This window comes from Oncorhynchus clarkii, chromosome 1 (assembly GCF_045791955.1).
Source record: "Oncorhynchus clarkii lewisi isolate Uvic-CL-2024 chromosome 1, UVic_Ocla_1.0, whole genome shotgun sequence".
NCBI classification, from domain to species: Eukaryota; Metazoa; Chordata; class Actinopteri; order Salmoniformes; family Salmonidae; genus Oncorhynchus; species Oncorhynchus clarkii.
Genome location: NC_092147.1, coordinates 64656570 through 64677425, shown reverse-complemented (window position 1 = coordinate 64677425; position 20856 = coordinate 64656570). Strand labels below are relative to the sequence as shown.

Genomic DNA, 20856 nt, shown 5'->3' with positions numbered 1-20856 from the left:
TAACAAATAACAGAGCCTATTATTTGATTATTTATACACCCTTTTTCGTAATGTCTGCTTTTAATTTAGAGTTTTACTTCTCCGACCCCAGAGACATAATTATACACATTTTTCTTTCCAAGTAACAGAGGGGCCAGCAGAGCTTCAGCCTGCAAGGAGTCTGGACTTCTCAACCAATTTAAAACAGAGGTGGAAGATTTAAAGCAATCCAAAAGCGTTAGCTAAATGGAATACCCTACTTGCTGAAAGCATGAAGCGTTCTTATGCGTATGCTCAGTTGTCTCATAGCGCAATGTTCATTATTCGTTGGAAACATTTCAATTTAGCCTACTTTCCATGTTGTGTATAGACCATCAGCAGAAAATCTACTGGATATAGGCTAGGCTACATAATGTTACTATGCCCAATGGTAACAATTAATAATCCGGATGACATAACCAATTGGCATATTAAGGCGTATAGGCCTATTAGAAAGGCTTTGCAAACATTCAAATAAGGCTATATTTAAAACACATACAAGCCTGGCCATTCAAAATTTGAAATAAAACAACACATTAGATAGTAGATATTATAATTAATGTCCATCAACTCATGCGCTTTCATCACTAACGTCAGTGGGCAGATTTTGCGCGTGCCATTAGGTCTACTCGAAACGGCAGTTCTAAGAAACCTCAAACACTGTTCCACAGCTGCTGGTTTGCTGGAATTGTCTGGATTTTTACATTGCACCATGGGTAGTGTGGTTTTAAGATTTTATATGTTCAACGTACCTTAACAGGAAATGGACTTCCTGAAAACTACAGTGCTCACAGATGCATGACCTACGTATGCTGTCAATCACAGTGGCGTCACGGCTGTTTAGTCGCTCAGGGGGCTTCTAGTAGGCTAGAGGACCCCTGCCTGATGCGCTCATAGGCTACAGAAGTGGTGGGTTTTGCAGTGTGTGAAGGCAAGTGTCACCATGGTCAACCTTATATGGGGAGGATCTTAAACCTGCGTGGCTGCATAAATCATATAATTCAAGATGAAGACGTGATCATAGCGCATTCGGCATCGGAATACCATTAAGTTCTGTCGCGCACGAACCTTGAACGCCGGGCACCGCTGCAGAGGTGGTAGACACTTAGGCGGGGGCTGGAGCCGAAGACGGACAAATATATTTTATGCAATTAATACAACTAATCACAATGAAGCGAAGAAAGATTGTGGTTGCAGCAGGCTTCTGCCTCTCTTTCTTCCTCGGTACGCTAATGAATTTGCTGTACATACCAGGGTTCGAGCACCATCAGAACCACGACAATAGAGTACATCGGTACTATCACAAAAAACAGCAGCGGGTTACAGGCGATTCACAGCTTCACGTCGGCGAGTCAGACACTAAAGCTGTGGCGGAGTCCAATAGTAAAAACGCCGCGGGAAGCAGGCATCACCAGGACTTATTACTGCAGATACAAGAGAGATTCGATGAGGTTGTGCGGTACCGTCGGCGCCAAGGACATGGGTCTGGGACCGGGGACCCCGTCCGCCCGCTGGAGAGAAGGAGGCTCATGGATTCAGAGCCAGGGGACAATTGGGACCCTATCAAAGTCATTGAGCGAACCGATAACCAACAGACGCATTTTCAAAATCGGCTTTCATCTTCCACATACATGCAAACAAAATCACGGAAAGATTTAACTATGAATTCGAGGAGCATTAACAGTACACCTATGCTTGACTGCAGCAGCATAGACAACGTGACCAATATTCAGTACCTCGGCTCAGGCTACACAAAGGCTGTCTACAAGGCGGCTCTCAACAACAGCTTGTCCGTGGCTCTGAAATCGGTGGATTTCGGGGGACACGATATGGAAAATTGCGTAAAGAAATATGGTTCACCTGGAGACTGCTACAGACTGGCGTCCTTCAAAATAGTGAAAGAAATGACGCTAATGGAAAGGCTACAGCACCCCAACATTCTGAAGGTAATATATATCTAGGCTAGCTAACAAATTGATGATGAAGGATTTCACATTTTGTTAATGTTCTAAATCTGTGTTTTAGCCTATTTCTGTAAATGATTAGCACTATTACTTATTTAGCTATAGGCCTATTCCATACACATTTAAGATGCAACCTATATGTTTTATGTTGCCTACAGACCAAGAACGACAGGATATTTATCTGACATCCATTAATTTAATTATAACGTCATTATAACTAACAGTAGCAGTGGCCTTATAAATCATTTCAGTTTGACTTCAAATTTAACCCAATTTGCGCTTGTTATACATATCGAAGTTACGGTTAATAGCCATTTTGTCTCATACCAACAGCCAAACCATTAATCATTCTTTCCCTAATGACTGAATAACCATGGGTGTGAAACTTTACTCTCAGCGTTTCAAAAGTGACACATGGGTTGAACACTTGGAGCACTGGTGTGTATTCCATTTCCACGAGATTCCTTGAGAAATCAATTCATGTTGCGTGCAGTGAAAACAAAATAGTCAGCATGAAATAAGTGCATGATTGGCCTATTATTTAATAGTGCTATTTGGATGATGTGTTGTGCGTTTAGTGGCTAAACAGTTGAATGAGGGCCATCGCTCCATTGTTACCCTGTTGATTAAATCCAATCAGCAGATTGCTGGCTCTGCATGGCGCACCAGCCGGTGAGATGCCCGAGGCTTTGTCGCATTCTACCTCGTATTTATTTGCATTTAGACAAGTTCTGTAAACAAGAAAGAAGGCCTTTTAACTTCTGTAATTATATAAAAGCTTGTCTTTCTACACCTAGGCCCTTTTTGTTTGTGTATTTTCAAGAAGCGCCAGGCAACGTTTTACCACATATTCTATAAATGCGTAAAGGACGATTTTACAATTCAAACCGAGATAAGTCGGCCAAATGACCTTATCAATATCCACACGAATCATTTATAATTCATCGAAGCCTACAATACAGGTCTACAAATAGTTATGCCTGTACAAGTATCTCTAGAGCATGTCATTTGAAAGCTTTTATACTCACGAATGTCCAATTTTACAATAGCCTATAGGGCATATATTTGAAAAATGTTCCTCTAATATTTCACATGTTTTGCTAATACTAGATAAAAATATAGGGCCTTGAAGTACTGGTTACAGTGTAATTTCTAGGCTACAGTATGAGCCTAAATTAGTGCTTGTAATATGCACCGCATGAGGCCCAATTAAAATATCCAAACGATGTTGTTGAGGGAACTTCCTGCCTTCAATGCAACTTTTACTGAATGGATAGATAAGTAGCCACCAAACAAGTGAAAAACGTGCCTTTATGTTCTGAAATAAAGTTTAGGATAGTTATTCTAACTTAATACATATGGGGTAATTCAAGGTAAGAAATAGTGTTGCACTTTAACCATGTAAAAAGTGGTATGTTTTCAAGATAGGCCTATACTGTTTTAAGGACGGTACAAAGGAACCAAGACAGCCGCCAAATAGTCTATACAGAACATTTATTAAAATACAATACGTTTTTATTTTTAATTTTTTTTATTTCACATTTATTTAACCATGTAGGCCAGTTGAGAACATGTTCTCATTTACAACTGCGACATGGCTAAGATCAAGCAAAGCAGTGCGACAAAAACAACAACACAGAGTTACACATGGGATATTCAAACGTACAGTCAATAACACAATAGAAAAATCTATGTACAGCGTGGTGCAAATGTAATCAATTATACTCCCTAAAATCATTTTCTGGACAATATTATACGTCTGTGACCTTTTGATCCGAATTTCTACACATCAGTATTTGGTTTGCACATTCGAATGGGAAGGTATCTGTTTAAACATTGAGAAAACGAAACGTGTCACACTTACTTTGAATAAATTCTATCAGCCTTTACATTTTTTGGGGGGGCATTGGTGAATGGAGAACAATTTGAAGATAATAATGTTTGATAACCGAGGATATAAGAGAATATTTGGCAATAATCAAGTTGTTTACCCTTTTTGAAGCTTTTACATGTAGCTTACATTCTTATCAAGATTTAAATTGCATACAATAAAGAAATATCACTCTCATGTGTAGTATTGCAAAGGACATATAATTGTCTAACAATGTTAAACCTACATTAATATTGAATTAAAATACCAAGTGAAAATATAAAACCAAGATTATAATGTACATAAAATGTATAGACTTTAGTAAGGCATAATACATATTTGAACTTGGGCTCCCGAGTGGCACACGGGTTTAAGGCACTGCATCTCAGTGCTAGGGGCATCACTACAGACACCCTGGTTTGAATCCAGGCTGTATCACAACTGGCTGTGATTGGGAGTCCCATAGGGTGGTGCACAATTGGCCCACCATCATCTGGGTTTGGCCGGTGTAGGCCATCATTTTAAATAAGAATTTGTTCTTAACTGACTTGCCTAGTTACATTTAAAAAACAACAACAAAACACTTGTTGCAATAACTGAATGTGTAATTTGATTTGCATTAAATATTTGGGATATTTCCATATATGAACTCTATCAAAACTCTCATCAAAACTTGATGACCACTGAAGTTATAACTTAACTATAACCAAAGATCATTTTTTGACAACAGCATTAAAAAGAGCACGACTTTTTTATGGGCTGTTTTTCTTCTACGTTATTACACATCCCTGGGTCTTCTACTTTTACTTGGTTTGTTCATTGATGGGAAGTTATTTTCTTTATATAATTTCCATTGTGGAGTCAAGGGGGAGCAGAGCCAATAGCAGCGGCCCATCTCTCACCGCTGTCGTACAAGTCCATGTTGTGATAGTGTACTTTCTAGGTATATATTTACATTGATATTGACTGTGATACTGGAGTCTTGGTTTGTGTGGGAGTGGACTCGGTCAGGGTCAAAGGTGACACATATGCCCTCTGTCCACTCAGACTTTTCTGTCCATCATGCTGAAATGCACGCACGCACGCACGCACACACACACACACACACACACACACACACACACACACACACACACACACACACACACACACACACACACACACACACACACACACACACACACAGCGTGCGCAGGCCTATATATAAACACGTAGTTCTACACACACATGTACACGCTAGCATTGCGTGACTGTAAAGTGGACTTCGGCTTTATCCCACTCTCTCATCGTTGTCATAAGCAAATAATAGCAATATTATTTATTTCAGGATAAACAATAAAAAATAACAAAATTCATTTTCTGGCATGGAAGATATATTGAAGGATTACTGGAATAGCGTTAGAACATGTTAACATAAACTGAAAAGGGTTTGAGATGTCTCTTTCAAATCATAGGGAAACGATTATTAATTGTTCATCCCTCTATGAACATGAGGAATATGCAAGGAATTTAAAACAGCACAATGGCCTTAAGGCTAATCCAGGCCCTTTTCTTGTGCACCAGGAAATAATGCCTGAATGACTTCTGGTAAATTCTATTGACATGCTCCACTACCTGTAAAAAATAACAATATATTAACTTTAAAACTGAATTACAGCGGCATCTCACTTCGAAAAAAGGAATGTTTATTTTTAGCCGACCTAGGTCCACATTAACTTGACTTACTAGAATCGCAACTTGAAATCTGTCTGTATAACAATATTTTTAACCGTTATTTAGCGTGTTTTAATGTCACAAAGAGCAATTCATGTCCCGCTCCGCCGATCCAATACATCCTGTTAGAGTGATGAAGTCTGGCTCCGTCTGAGGAAAACAGTCTCCAACACACTGTCTGGTTAGTGTCTGCCTCTGGCCAGTCCCTCACTATGAGAGGAGAGACAGAGGCCCATGCTTTCTCTCACTAGAGATGGTGGGATCTTATTGGACTCACACCCCTTAAACTACCACAGATGGGATCAGAGGTAGAAACCAAAGCAGTTCATCTCTGTTCTCCTAACTCAGCACACTTGTGGTGTCAATAGCCATGTTGACTGATATTGCTTGTCCAGGGAAGATGGGGGACGCTCCTTGGGAGAGGAGAGAAGGGGTAGGTGACTGACTGGGCGGTGTAGTTGGATGTGGATTGTGGACACGTCTTTTCACACCAGCACGCGTGGCAGGCGCGGACCGCCTTTCTCTCCCCTCGTCCATGTTAGAGCGAGTGTGAACAAGATGAATTTGAGCTGATCAGAGAGTAAGATAACGAGCGGGGCTGTCGGCCTGCCTGCCTGAGTGTGTGTAGGGTGAGGGAGGGAAGGAGGAGGAGAGGAAGGTGGAAGGGTAAGGGTTATCCTTCAGAGAAATTGTGTGTGTGTGTGTGTGTCAGCGTACGCACACTTGCATGTGGGTATGGTGGATACAGATGATCTGAGAGTGGTGGGACCTTTGGGCTGCTACAGGGGTCTGGGCCTGTTTCTGGCCATGTAGTTGGATTATATTTACACGAGCGTGTCATTCTGTCAACCTCTCCCTTTCTCCCCCAGGGCCTGCTCTGTAGATCTCCTCCATTAGTTGGGGAATCAGTAACCAGGTTGTGTTAATGTGAAAGCTGGGTGTCCCGGGCCACAGAGGCCCTGAGGTCAGTTTGAGGATGAGGGGGGTGGGGGGAGTGCAGAGGGGGCGTGAGCGACAGAGTTGCAATTAAGCCAGGGTTAACACTTTAACCTCCGACTTCCACGGGAAGGAAGCTGGGGGGGGGGGGGGGGGGGGGGGGGGGAGGCACACAAATGTGGTCCAATGCCTCCTCTGCCTGTAATACCTCTCTCAGCCCTCAGCCCTGTTTCTGATCAACCCCTGCTGTGGGTCTGGGTCTGTTGGGACTCAACAGCCCTGCAGCCCCCACACTCTGCAGGGAGAGCAGGGTTCCCCCAAGACCCCTACACCCTCACCACATAAACACGAGCCATTTCTGCTTCTCTTCCTGTTCTGAAACTTTCAAAGAATATGCAATACATACATGCCATCCCTTCAAAAGTAATAGTTGAGGTAAAGGAATGATAAGATACGTTTAGAAGTGCTCACAGAATATCTATGGGTATCTCCTCAGTCTTAAAACAGACACATGAAAAATGATTTGATCAGATGACGATCAATTTGTGTGGAACACTATTTGATAGGGCCAGCGAGTCTCCCACATCATTTGCATTAGTTAAAGCTCTGTAACTTCTTCCCTTCATTTCCCCCTGAGAACATCTTCAGCTCCTGTTAACTGGTAATCTGAAGTTCAGGTATCGATTTGTGCCTAGAGAAACCATTAGATGTGTTTAAAGAGGACATGAGAAGATGAAGATAACTCCAGAGTATTGGAGTCAATTCTTTCTGCAAAACGCCTCATGTGTGCAGCCCTCTCTGTCACCTCCCTCTCTCTCCTTCCCTGACACCGTTTGAAATGTTGCTTATTTTACTGAACGGCTGGAGAAAACAAGTTGTTGACCGTTCTAACTCGTCAAACTTGTTCATATTTCAATATGCTGCCTTCTCTATATTTAACTGAGATAAAGGCACCAAAAACATATTTCTGCCCATTTTACAGTCATCAAAAGAGCGCAAAGGGAGCGGTCGAAATTTACACAATTGTTACCTGGAGGAAAATGGGGGGAGGGTCATGATTTTTCAATTTCAGTCAGGGGGAGGATTTTGTATTTTTTTTATTTAGTCCAGGGGAGGGTCATGTAATTTGAGACCGCACTCAACAAGCTGTATGAGGCCATAAACAAACAAGAAAATGCTCATCCAGAAGCAGCGCTCCTAGTGGCCGGGGACTTTTATGCAGGCAAACTTAAATCAGTTTTACCTTTACTTCACACACAGAGATGCGTACAACGAGGAGTATATCCCCTCAGTCACCGGCTTCATCAATAAGTGCGTCGACGACGTCGTCCCCACAGTGACCATACGTACATATCCCAACCAGAAGCCATGGATTACAGGCAACATCTGCACCGAGCTAAAGGCTAGAGCTGCCGCTTTCAAGGAGCGGGACACTAATCTGGACGCTTATAAGAAATCCCTCTATGCCCGACAGACGAACCATCAAACAGGCAAAGCACCAATATAGGACTAAGATTGAATCCTACTACACTGGCTCTGACGCTCGTTGGATATGGCAGGGCTTGCAAACTATTACAGACTACAAAGGAAAACCCAGCCACGAAACCCAGCCATGAGCTGCCCAGTGACGCGAGCCTACCAGATGGGCTAAATGCCTTTTGTGCTCGCTTCAAGGCAAGCAACACTGAAGCATGCATTAGAGCACCAGCTGTTCTGGACGACTGTGTGATCACACTCTCCATAGCCAATGTAAGCAAGACCTTTAAACAGGTCAACATTCACAAGGCCGCAGGGCCAGACGGATTACCAGGATGTGTACTCAGAACAACTGGCAAGTGTCTTGACTGACATTTTCAACCTCTCCCTGACCGAGTCTGTAATACCTACATGCTTCAAGCAGACCCCCATAGTACCCGTGCTCAAGGAAGCGAAGGTAACCTGCCTAAATGATTACTGCCCCATAGCACTCACGTCGGTAGCCATGAAGTACTTTAAAAGGCTTTGAAATCTGTCATCCCAGAAACCCTAGACTCACTCCAATTCGCATACTGCCCCAAAAGATTATATACTGCCCTTTCCCACCTGGACAAAATGAACACCTAAGTGAGATTGTTGTTCATTGACTACAGCTCAGCGTTCAACACCATAGTCCCCTCCTGTACTCCTTGTTCACCCATGACTGTGTGGACAAGCACAACTCCAACACCATCATCTATGGTTTAAAGTACTTTAGTCAAAATACTTTAAAGCATTCCTAAAGATGGACGACTGTGTGATCACACTCTCCATAGCCAATGTAAGCAAGACCTTTAAACAGGTCAACATTCACAAGGCCGCAGGGCCAGACGGATTACATTCCTAAAGAAATGTATGTACTTTTTACTCCATAAATTTTCCCTGACACCCAAAAGTACTCGTTACATTTGGAATGCTTAGCAGGACAGGAAAATGGTCCAATTCATACACTTCTCAAGAGAACATCCTTGGTCATCCCCACTGCCTCTGATTTGGGTGACTCACTAAACACATGATTTGTTTATAAATGAAGTCTGAGTGTTGGAGTATTCCGCTGGCTATACGTAAATAAAAAAATAAAATGGTGCTGTCTAGTTTGCTTAATATAAGGAATTGTAAATAATTTATACTTGTACTTTTACTTTTGATACTTAAGTATATTTAAAACCAAATACTTTTATACTTTTACTGAAGTAGTATTTTACTGGGTGACTTTCACTTTTACTTGAGTCATTTTCTATTAAAGTATCTTTACTTTTACTCAAGTATGACAATTGGGTACTTTTTCCACCACTGACCATCATTAAGTTTGCTGACGACACAACAGTTGTGGGCCTGATCACCGACAACGATGAGACAGCCTATAGGGAGGAGGTCAGAGACCTGTCAGTGTGGTGCCAGGACAACAACCTCTCCCTCAATGTCAGCAAGACAAAGGAGATTATCGTGGACTACAGGAAAAGGAGGGCCGAACGCGCCCCCATTCACATCGACGGGGCTGTAGTGGAGCAGGTCGGGAGTTTCAAGTTCCTTGATGTCCCCATCACCGACAAACTATCATGGTCCAAACACACCAAGACAGTTGTGAAGAGGGCACGACAACACCTTTTCCCCCTCGGGAGACTGAAAAGATTTGGCACGGGTCCCCAGACCCTCAAAAGGTTCTACAGCTGCACCATCGAGAAGATCCTGCCAAGTTGCATCACCGCCTGGTATGGAATGCGACCTTAAGGCGCTACAGAGGGTAGTGCATACGGCCCAGTACATCACTGGGGCAAAGGTTCCTGCCATCCAGGACCTATATATTAGGTGGTGCCGAAAAAAATGTAAAAAACTCCAGTCACCCAAGTCACAGAGTGCCTCCCCCTTTGTTTTTACACTGCTGGAACTCCCTGTTTAATATCTATGCAGTCACTTTACCCCTACCTACATGTACAAATTACCTCGACTAGCCTGTCTCGGTACCGGTACCCCCTGTATTTAGCTTCATTATTGTTATTTTATCGTGTTACTTTTATATTTTTTAACTGCATTGTTCGTTAAGGGCTTGTAAGTAAGCATGTCACGGTAAGTAAGGCCTGTTGTATGCGGCGCGTGTGACAAATACAATTTGATTTGATTTGTATTGCTCAGGTTTTGAGAATGATTTGCTTATTGTAGTATCTAAAAAAAAATTCTCCCCCGATGATGCCCCTCATCCCTGATTCTCTGCTGGGCGCTGCTGGGGTGGTATATATGAAAGGAGGTTACTCTGCATTACACACTGCAATGGATAGGCGTTCACAATCATGAGCCCTGGCCTGCCCTGCTCTTGTTGATGTAAACCCTTTTGTGCTGCCTAACCAAATTGCAATATCTCTGCGCGTGGACTAGGCCTACCGATGTCCTGTTCAGTTTTTAGAGGGAAAGCGCGGAAGATGAGAATTAGGACCGGATGTAAGCTTGTTACTGTTATAATTTATTTGAATAAAAACAATATGTTTCGTAGCCCATAATGAAGTCTATTTATTAGAATTGTTGAACTCACAATAAGCCATATTCGAATCATTTACATGAAGCGGCAGCCGCGGGAATAGACAGCGCATGGGTGCTGAACGTAGGTTAATTCGAGGAGGCCTTATTCATTTAAACAGTCTTCATCTTAATTTGACTTTAGGCTTCTAACAACAAGAGGGCTTTATTGTTGAGCCTACTTCTTCCTATTCAAGAAATAAGAGGTGGGCCTACTTTTTTGACAGATGAAATTATAGTCTACCATCCATAGATTTTGTCAGACAATTCCTTCAGTCACCATGCACCCCATAAATATCTCAGTGTCACTGAAGAGCTAGGTCTGCTAAATTAAAACCAGGGCTTGAATTGAGGGGGTATGTGAGGGTATTGTGGCTTTTGTTAAAGAAAATGGCTAAAAGCATAGGCCTACCCCTTGTTAGCTTAAGCTTTTAATGGACCTGATTATATACAGCGATCTAAAACAACGCGTTTGTCCGCAATGCTTTACACTAGAAACAAGCTATACAAAGTTGGGGAATATATTTTGAGATATCTTTGGTTTGTCTCTATGACATTCAAAGGCTGCACTACAACCTTCTGTAGCCGAGGAGACACAAATGTAACTTTGCTTTGGAAGTAATGTGTGATTCTGTCGCTATCAATTGACGTTCGACATTTCAACAGGCTATTAAACAACACACCAACTCTAAATCAGTCAGGAGCAAGCCAGGTAGCCTAAGAAGGAATTAACATTTATTATTTAGACTATGTTGTTATTATTTCAAGGCTATAGCCTGGCGTTTAGGAAATCGACTGTGACGCATTTGTGACACGCTACAGGCTGGCAGGAGCGCTCAGCATTTCAACAACACATCAACAACCGCACTTCAACAATATGCCCATACATGTCGCATTTAGGCTGCATAAAATGTAATTGAAAACATAATTACTTCGAATGACATAATAATGAAACGAAAAATGCCTTATTAGGCTGTACAGTCATTCTACGGTGCCGTTGAAATCCCCTTTAGAAACAAGAGTTTGGCCAGTCATTGGTTTGAGGATCATGCAGTGAGCTATGCATGCCTAGTTTGTTCATTTACCATAGCAGCTGCTCTTGTATTCGCGGGCCCTAATCACAGTCAACACAATGATAGTTTCCCAAATGCATATCGGTCTACCTGATGATATGCGGCTGCTGTAGTAAACAACCACTGACGATCAGATACATTTCAGTTGTAAACGCTTCTGTTGCGCAACATTTTTTTACAGTTTACAGACGACTTCAACACTGTTCCAAACTTAGACTATCCTCTTTTTTAAACAATAGCCTGTATAGAAATCAAAACGTCTCAGGTGCCGCAGCATGCACTCATTTGTTGTCATGCTCTGTCGTGGAATAAAAAAAGATTCTGCTTGTCTCCAATCATGTAAAATGACCTAAAGTGGCATGAAATGCGTTTATAAAAGGACTTTTTTTCTCAGCGCAAATAAGTTGATAGATTCATGCTGTGCTTTTATTTTAATGGATATATTTTCTCCCCTACCCTTGTCCGCGGTGGTCTGCGTATCCACAACCTTCTGGCTACTTTTTTACAAAACGAAGAACAGTTTCTAAAACTGCATATCTAAGTCTCTGGTCTGTCCTGGGAGTGAGGGTAAATGGTAGGCATGTTCTCTGCTATCCAAGTTATGTTTTGTTTTTTTAAGCGTTCAGGGATGGTCAGATAAAAATATATTTTACTGAAGGGTGGGCCATCCATTTTCATTTCAGAGGTCCGATTTTCTCCGGTATCGCTCATTATAAATAACGTACAGTACAGCAGTCATACGTATTTGCTGCCCGAACACTTTCTCCCAAACTCTGTGTTTTCAACCCTATGAAGGCATGCAAATTATATAAGGGGAAAATGTAATAAACGGAGTCTAATCATCGAAACTCAAAACTTTTAAACCCCTTTATGCACCCAAACGTATGATTTTAACAATTTCACCCTCATTTATTCAATGCATTATAAGTCTCAAATCCATTTAATGTACTAGGATCAATTCACATGGAAAATAAAAATGACATTAGAGGTTTTTCTGCCAGTGGCACTTGGCCCAAGTTTCTGATTAAAACAAGGCATAAGAAATTCAACCATTAACTTCATGCGATACACACACACAGGCTTACATACGCACACACACACACACACACACACACACACACACACACACACACACACACACACACACACACACACACACACACACACACACACACACACACACACACACACACACACACACACACACACACACACACACACACAGGAGCGCTAAGTTAAACCCGGTATACTCTACATGAATACTCTTCACACATGGATTTGATGAATTCCACATGAATAATAATCAAAATATTACATGATTTGTGAGTGAAATTAAAATCTCTACCTTTTTATTGGGCCTACGACCTGACCTGGGCTTATAGTAAGTCCCCACCAGCCCATAGCAGAGATCCAGAGAGAATCCTGTTCGTATGATAGAGGTACTCTTGTTTGCCTGACACTCAGTCCTGCAGTGACCCTGTCCAACAGAATAGCAGCAGTGTGCTCTGGGCTCTGGCAGATGCTGGGGATTTCATCTCTGGACAAACATGTCCGCCCCGGGGCCGGTTTGATCAGGGACCAGGAGGCCCTCGTTAAAGAAAGTGTGGTGAATGGGGTAACAGCCAGCTCGGCTTGCCCTGCCGGCCCCCGCGTTTATTTACACATTAATAATGTCCCACACAGAAATGCTTTTGTGGAGCTCTGATGTGTTGGCATATTATGACTCGTATAGCATATGTTCTCGACTATTTCATCTGCTTCTCGAGCGGGGCAACTGTTCCAGCAGCAGCACCCCCTCTTGGCTGCTTGAAACGTCTCACTTTGACCACTACCCAGTCCCACCTCCAGCAGAACCTGCATGGATTCCTTCTCTTTGTCCATCCTCATCTCTCACTTCTCTATAATATCTCTATACGACTGTCTCAGTTGAAATGTTCATTCCCACTACCCTACATTCGGTTTAGTAAGAACAGAGAGAACTTCCTTCCTACAACTTACTTCCTGTGTGTACAGCCAATTGGCCAATGGGGTTAAACCCCAGGGTATGGCCTGTGTGAGTGTATCTGGTCCTTGGGCTGGTGTGTGTTTGTGGCCCTGGCCCTTGGTCCCCTCTCTCTGTTCCTGGTGAGGCCATGCCGAGCCGTGCCATGCTGACTCACTCCTGCCTGTGGCCAGGAAAGGGGAGAACTGCCAGGGGATTGGCGTACCATGCTGACTCACTCCTGCCTGTGGCCAGGAAAGGGGAGAACTGCCAGGGGATTGGCGTACCATGCTGACTCACTCCTCCCTGTGGCCAGGAAAGGGGAGAACTGCCAGGGGATTGGCGTACCATGCTTTGTTCCTAACGTACCTGCCTTTTGACACTTACCTCACCTCACAGCTTCTCAGCCTTTTCACTGGAAGCCACGCTCTGTCATGCTCCATATACACCCGTCCAACAATGCAAATAGATACATCTCTTCTTCCAGCAAAAAAACGAGACATATCAAAACCTGAACTCACAACAGATCAGTAAAAAAACAACAACATTTCCCTAAAATATTTCAGTGATGCCTTTCTCAGTAGAAAGACTCTAGCAAACTACCGAGGTGAGTGACCTCTGAACTCCAGTCAGACAAAATGGCACCACATTCAGAGAGTAAACACAAACACTGCCCCAGCATGCGTACAGCTGCTGTCTCACTCAGGGCATGCGGAGCTGCCGATGAATCTAGTCTGCCACGGAGGAACAACACTGCCCAGATGCAGTCATGTTCGCATAAGAAAGCCTCTGCTGCACGATACCAACAACTTCAGCACAGGCTGCAGATGTGGTGCGCGCACACAATCTGGGAAGGGAGCTACACAACTGAATGCATTCAACCGAAATGTGTCTTCCGCATTTAACCCAACCCCCTCTGAATCAGAGGGAGATGGAGTAGGGTGATAATAGCCATTAATGTGAATTTAATCTCAGATAGCAAATCTTTGCTGCAAAAAATGCACTTTGGATGAATGTACTCAACAAAACACTATTTATAGAGTGATAAAGAGATCACAAAACTAGAAAACTCAACTCTATTAGGCTAAACTCAGTTCAAACTTGCAATTCTCATTGCACAGGGAAAATATTGAATCGGACTAATCCTGGAGGCCTGAATAAAGCTCTAGAAGTGTACTCCTACATTACATATTCGTAATTTAGCAGACGCTCTTATCCAGAGCGACTTACACTCATCTTAAGAGAGCTAGGATGAGACAACCACATATCACAGTCAGAGTGTACATTTTTCCTTAATAAAGTCATTATCAGGAAAGTTAGTGCTGGTAGGAAAAGAGAAGTGCGAGTGCAAAGAAGGCAAGGGTGAAGTCTTCTCCATGTATTTCTCGTGCAGCACCCATGAGTGGGGTGAGGGGGCACTCTGCCAGCCTTGCCCACAGGCCCTTCCTTTCCTCCCACAGGGTTGGCACCCACTGGGCACCTCACATTTCCTATCACACACCACTGCTATAAATGTCTCTGCATCGCTCTTCACATTGCTCTTCACAGATGCACCAAAACTGCCAACAAACATTAGTCAGACTCCAGGTGTATGAACCCTTTACCTCACTCTCCGACACGCTACATTCTCACATCATTCACGTGTGAAGCATTTTATTAACCAAAAAACAACACGCAATGCCGCCTCCTCTGTTTTGCATAGTCGATGTTTCCCCTTGATTTGGTTCGGTGGTATGGTTGACGGCGATGTCGGTTGCTTAGCTTTTAGATTGAATTTCATGCCCCCTAATTTCAAACGACTTCTTCTGGGCACAAATGATCTTATGTAAATGTTTCTGCAAGCAAAGGGCCAGCCAGATTCTCTAGGAGGCTATCGCCATGGTAACACAGAGTAGAGTAAACAACTGGAATCGACCAAAATAAACATTCATCAGTGCCAAAGCTATCTCATGTGTCATTGCCTTTTCAGAATCAGAATGCATGCAATTGACATACACAAATGTCATCCTCTGATAGAGATTGTTTGCATTTGACCGCTCAGATTTACACCATGTACAGTATGTATACATGAATAACCAGTGTATCTCTTTGTCCCCGTCCAGTTGTATGGTTACTGCTACCAGGACAGCAATGACATCCAGGACACAGTGACAGCCATTACAGAGCTCGGTAGTCCTCTGGAGATGATCCAACTACTGCAGACCTCCTGGGAGGAACGCTTCAGGGTGAGTGTTACAATGCACACACACACGCGCACACGCGCGCACGTACACACACACACACACACACACACACACACACACACACACACACACACACACACACACACACACACACACACACACACACACACTTCACTTAAACACAGACCCTCACTTAAAGCACTACCAGTATTTCATCTAATGCCACATTAACATGAACACTTCTCTTGTGAGCTTCTTGTGCTTTTCTGTCTCTCACTGAACAGAGTGCAACATGTTTGAGTCAGCAGAGTAGGCTGAATGCTGGTTGGGGTTACTGAGGGACTGAGGGTGGATCACATGCATGAGTGGTCTTACTGAGCCTCCTGTGACTCAAACCCATTACAGGCTGTCTGAGTGCAGAGCGAATTGGCTGTAGCATTGGCTGGCTTGACTTGGTTTATAGGGACACTACTGGTACAGCAGATGGTATTTCCAGAGCCTGCCCAGTTTCCTGCCTCCCTAGCTTAGCAGCATGGGCCTGTGTGCCACTGGGCCGCTGGGGCTGCTGGGCCTGGTCTGCCGATCACTATCGCCACAGCGCCACACTCTAATTATTCCCTATTGCTTCCTGTGGCCTGGGAGTGTCCACCCGCCTGCCACACAGAGGATGCAAGAGCTCCAGTGCATGAAATCACCAGCAAGTGCTCTCTTTCAGTTGTACAACTTACTAGGTATCCTTTCATTTCTCTCTGGCAAGACTGGAGGAGATTCCCTGAGACAGGCAGCTCTTCTACTGAGAGACGTCCTTCAACGGAAAAGTATAGTGATGAATAAGGGGCGGGAAAGTTCAGTTGAGATTGTTTGCCAAATCCAAATCGTATAGCTGTAGGCACTTATGGATCTGAAAGGAATGGATAGATATACAAAAACATAGAATGGATAGATATACAAATGTGTTATTAGCTTCACCTTGCCCTCCGATAGGCCTTGGGCTTCCTTAAGTGTCTTGGGCTTCCATATCATTTACATCTATCCAATCCTTTCAGATTTGAATAAGTGCCTGGGGGGTAGGGACTAGGGTGTAGGGGCTAGGGGTGGATTGGGACCCTGGGCATGGGGGAGTTATTTGTAGAGTTCCCAGTGTAACCATTGACACATGCACAGCTCAACACATCCTTGGATGTGTCATCACTGTCATTTATAACACTACACACTACGCCCATCTACATGTCATCACACTAGTTTATGACCTCCTAAAGCATTATTTGTTTCATCCCTTAATCAACACTGTATTTGTAGAGGAGAGGCGAACTTTAACCCTTTCCTGCAGTCAAATGACCTAGTGGCCTCATGGGTGGAATGTTATTAATATATTTAATTGTTTCATAATTAATAAACATATATATTTTTTAAATGCCCAAAATCCAGTGTTTCTATGTCAATGGTTTTGTTGTAGTTCAGTCTTCTGTGATGTATATAAAGTGTAATATTGGGATGCCATTTTTTTTTTTTTATACATTTCAACTCAATATCTGACATTGTACAGTTGTCTTCTTTTTATGCCCATAACCATGTGTGTGAGGTGTATACTTTTGTTTCAAAGTAGATTTGTTGAAGACTACCGATTTAGTCCACTGCAGTAAAAGGTTAACCAAAGTCAGAGCTGTCTCCTTCGGGGAGGTGCATAGTGTAGTTAGACACATCAAATACATGGTATTTGGTATATAAATCAAGGTAACTTTCCACTGATTTCCTGGGCCTTGAATGATAGCCAGAAAGGTTTCTAAGCCACTGTGTGGAAAGTGAAATAAATTCCCCCTTTTACCTTTTAAACAGCAACCATGAAATACCTGCTTTTTAAGACTGCTTCCTAGTGCTGGCTCCTTTTTGTAAGTAGGATAGCAACAACATTCAAATAACTTTCATTTGCACATAAAAATCGTGCTTTTCTCCAAATGGCTCTGTTAATTTAATGTCTTTGCGGTTCACTCACTGGATCTGAGGCTCAGTTGGAAAAGGCTTTGTCTTCCTTTGAGAGAAACTATGCATTTAAATAATATATGTTTTTTGTCTGTGTAACTCGATTTTACCGTAATGCAATATCAGAGTATGAGGTTAGAAAAATGTAATGAGATGATTATTTAAATATTTTTTACTTAAAGGTGCAATATGCAGAAATTGCTCCGTCATTTTCTGGTTTCAAAAATTTGAATAGTTCGCCCCATTGCAATTTATAGTGTAGAGAATCATTGTACCATCTAAACGGCTGTGAAATATATTTTCAATAACCCCACATTTTGTATTTTCAGCTGTTTGAAGCTGGTGTACAAAACTGAAAGTAAAAGACGCATAGAAATGGAATGGGAAGCATAGAAATAGCATATATAGAACAGAGCTAACTCTTCTTAGACTTGCTTTCAATGAGAAATACAGATCTGTAACTGACTTTTCTATGTGAATTTGGTCAGGTCGCCCCCAAAAATTAGATACTGCAACTTTAATATAATAATAATATTTGACTGGAGTATCACCACATACTGTCTATGGATCTTGATGTGTGTGTTCGTGGAGGCATCAGTGTGTGCTGTTTTTGGTTGCTCCTTTGTTTCCCCACAACATAAGTGTCAGGTATCTTTCCCGCTTCTCACCCAAGATCCTTCCCTTGAAATGTGGAGTGCAAAGTGAAGAAAAAAACGCTTCTTTGCAATTCGCATGAGACATTAATAGACTCTAGGGAGGCCCGCTGTAAACCCACTGAATTTCAAACGCTCCATTTACCGTAAGTCTGTAGCCATTTCCTGTAAGCGTTGATGAAGGCTTTGATGGCCTTGGCCTGCAGCCCCTGTCAGTGAGACAGACACACCCATATCCCCCTTAGCCCCTCCCCCTCCCTCACCAACCACTCCCACCCAGCAGTCTGTCAACCTTCAGCTCATTTACATGTATGGATATTATGAACTAATGGCTGAATTAAATCAAACCCGTATAGTAGAATTTACAATACACAGTAGCACTTTTTACCATGGTCAAACAAGATTAGTTTTGGGTTATAAAAAAACCCATAACTATCAATCAAATCAACCATTAAAAAAAAATCTGATTACAGACTAAGAGAAGTTTGTAAGCAAAGACAATGCAACAACCCTGTGACTAGTCTGATTCAATTCCAGCTTTAGCCTCATCATTGTACACAGGGAAGGACCCACACTGAAATGTGGACTATGACCCAGCATTTAAGCACAGTGTGACATAGTATTGCATCCCTCCAGCACTACTCTTCCTTCACTAGGGTAAGAAAGAGACTTCCTTCACGCTTCGGTGCTCTGAGTCTGACCTCTCCCACTCACTAATAATCCACAGTACATTAAAAAACGATTTTGTCTTGCCCGAAAATAAATTAGCTGTTCAGCTCCTCCTCTTCACCTCTTTTCTCTCTCTCCGTCTCAATCCCTCTCTCTGTGTGGTTTATAGTATATCTTCTATAGGTCTCAAGTCCCCCTTTCACACATCCTCTTGCTACTCTCAGCCCTTACCCTTGCCCCCTGGACACACACAATGAGAGAGGGACACACACACACACACACACACACACACACACACACACACACACACACACACACACACACACACACACACACACACACACACACACACACACACACACACACACACACACACACACAGGGTCCTCTCAGGGATTTTCTCAGGGATTTTGAGAATTACCACATAAAGAAAGTGCAGTTGCTTGCATAAACGAGGAGTTGAATGGGTTGTAAACGATGTGATGTAAATGTGTGTTAACGTTTGATTTCTCTCTCTCCCACCTCTCTCTTTATCACTTCTCTCTCTCTTCCCTCTCTCTGCTGTAGATCTGTCTGAGTCTGGTACGTCTTCTCCACTACCTGGCCCACTCTCCTCTAGGCTCTGTCACCCTGCTGGACTTCAGACCACGCCAGTTTGTCTTGGTGGCGGGGGAGCTCAAAGTCACCGACCTGGACGACGCCAGCACCGAGGAGGCCCCTTGCTCACCCTCCTCCACCTCAGACTGCGTCGTGGAGTTTCCCGCCCGCAACTTCACCCTCCCCTGCAGCAGAGGCCGCTGCCTGGGCATCAACGAGAAGCGCAATCTCTACAACGCCTATAGGTGAGGAGCAAGCTTTTGCCATTTGACAGAAGAATCAAGACCCCCGCCATTTTAGAGGATCATCCAATTAGTTCAGCGAAGACTGGTGGGGAAGGAGTAATCCGAGGATTGGTTGGGTTCATTGCATTTCAGCCCTGACAATGATTGCCTCCTCCGATTTTAGCGGCCACCAGCCTCCTCTGAATTAGTTCCGTCATCGTATGAGAGTCAGGGGCGCATAAAATTAAAATAATTATCTAGTCGGGTAAACACTCTAAACAGCCTACCCGACTGCTCTGAGGCGTCTGCATGGTCCTTAAGCACACCGGGGCCTCGTTTTGTTTCACATTCTATTTATAAAACTTGGGGGGGGGGGGGGGGACAAAAATGCAATTTCAGAATGTGGGGGTGGATTTGTTGGAGTCTAAGGAATCTTGGCTGTGGTGTTTGAAACTGCATTGATTTTGATTTCCAGGTTCTTTTTCACCTACCTGCTGCCTCACAGTGCCCCGCCCACTCTAAGACCCCTACTGGACAAGATAGTTAACTCCACAGGTGAGTGCCCACTGGGCGCAGACGTCAGTTCAACTTACATTTTTTATGTATGTACACTTCATTGAGTTGTCAACTAACGTGAACTTTGAACCATGTCATTGGAGGGGGTGAAACAAATACCCCAAATCCTGACATTCCTGTACATTGATGCCTTTTTGCAAATCCAATCAGTTTTCCACGTTGATTCAACGTGATCACACTTTTTGTTGTTGTTGAAATGATGTGGAAACAACCTTGATTCAACCAGTTTGTGCCTAGTGGGTGTTTGTTCTCTCTCTCGTTCCCATTTCTCACTAGTTCCTGTTTGGTTTAGGGATGAAGCCACTTTAGCTACCAGTATACCTAGTCTGCCTCAGTGCTCTCTACGTTATCTGCTTAAGCTGGATCCCGTTCTATCCAACCTGCCCTCTCTTT

The 20856-nt window shown here is 43.1% G+C and overlaps 1 protein-coding gene across 2 annotated transcripts in view; it reads left to right on the top strand.

Moving 5' to 3' along the window:
* The first annotated feature begins 911 nt into the window (after positions 1-911).
* LOC139416862 (protein kinase domain containing, cytoplasmic a) overlaps positions 912-20856 on the top strand; it is a 34849-nt gene continuing 14904 nt past the window's right edge. Inside the window, exons 1-4 of one of the 2 annotated variants that reach the window (XM_071166009.1) lie at positions 912-1964; positions 15684-15806; positions 19634-19908; positions 20363-20442. In XM_071166009.1, coding sequence (XP_071022110.1) covers positions 1164-1964; positions 15684-15806; positions 19634-19908; positions 20363-20442 — 1279 coding nt within the window. In that variant the 5' untranslated portion in view covers positions 912-1163. The remainder of the gene's footprint in view (positions 1965-15683; positions 15807-19633; positions 19909-20362; positions 20443-20856) is intronic. The other variant, XM_071166018.1, reaches the window with a different exon arrangement.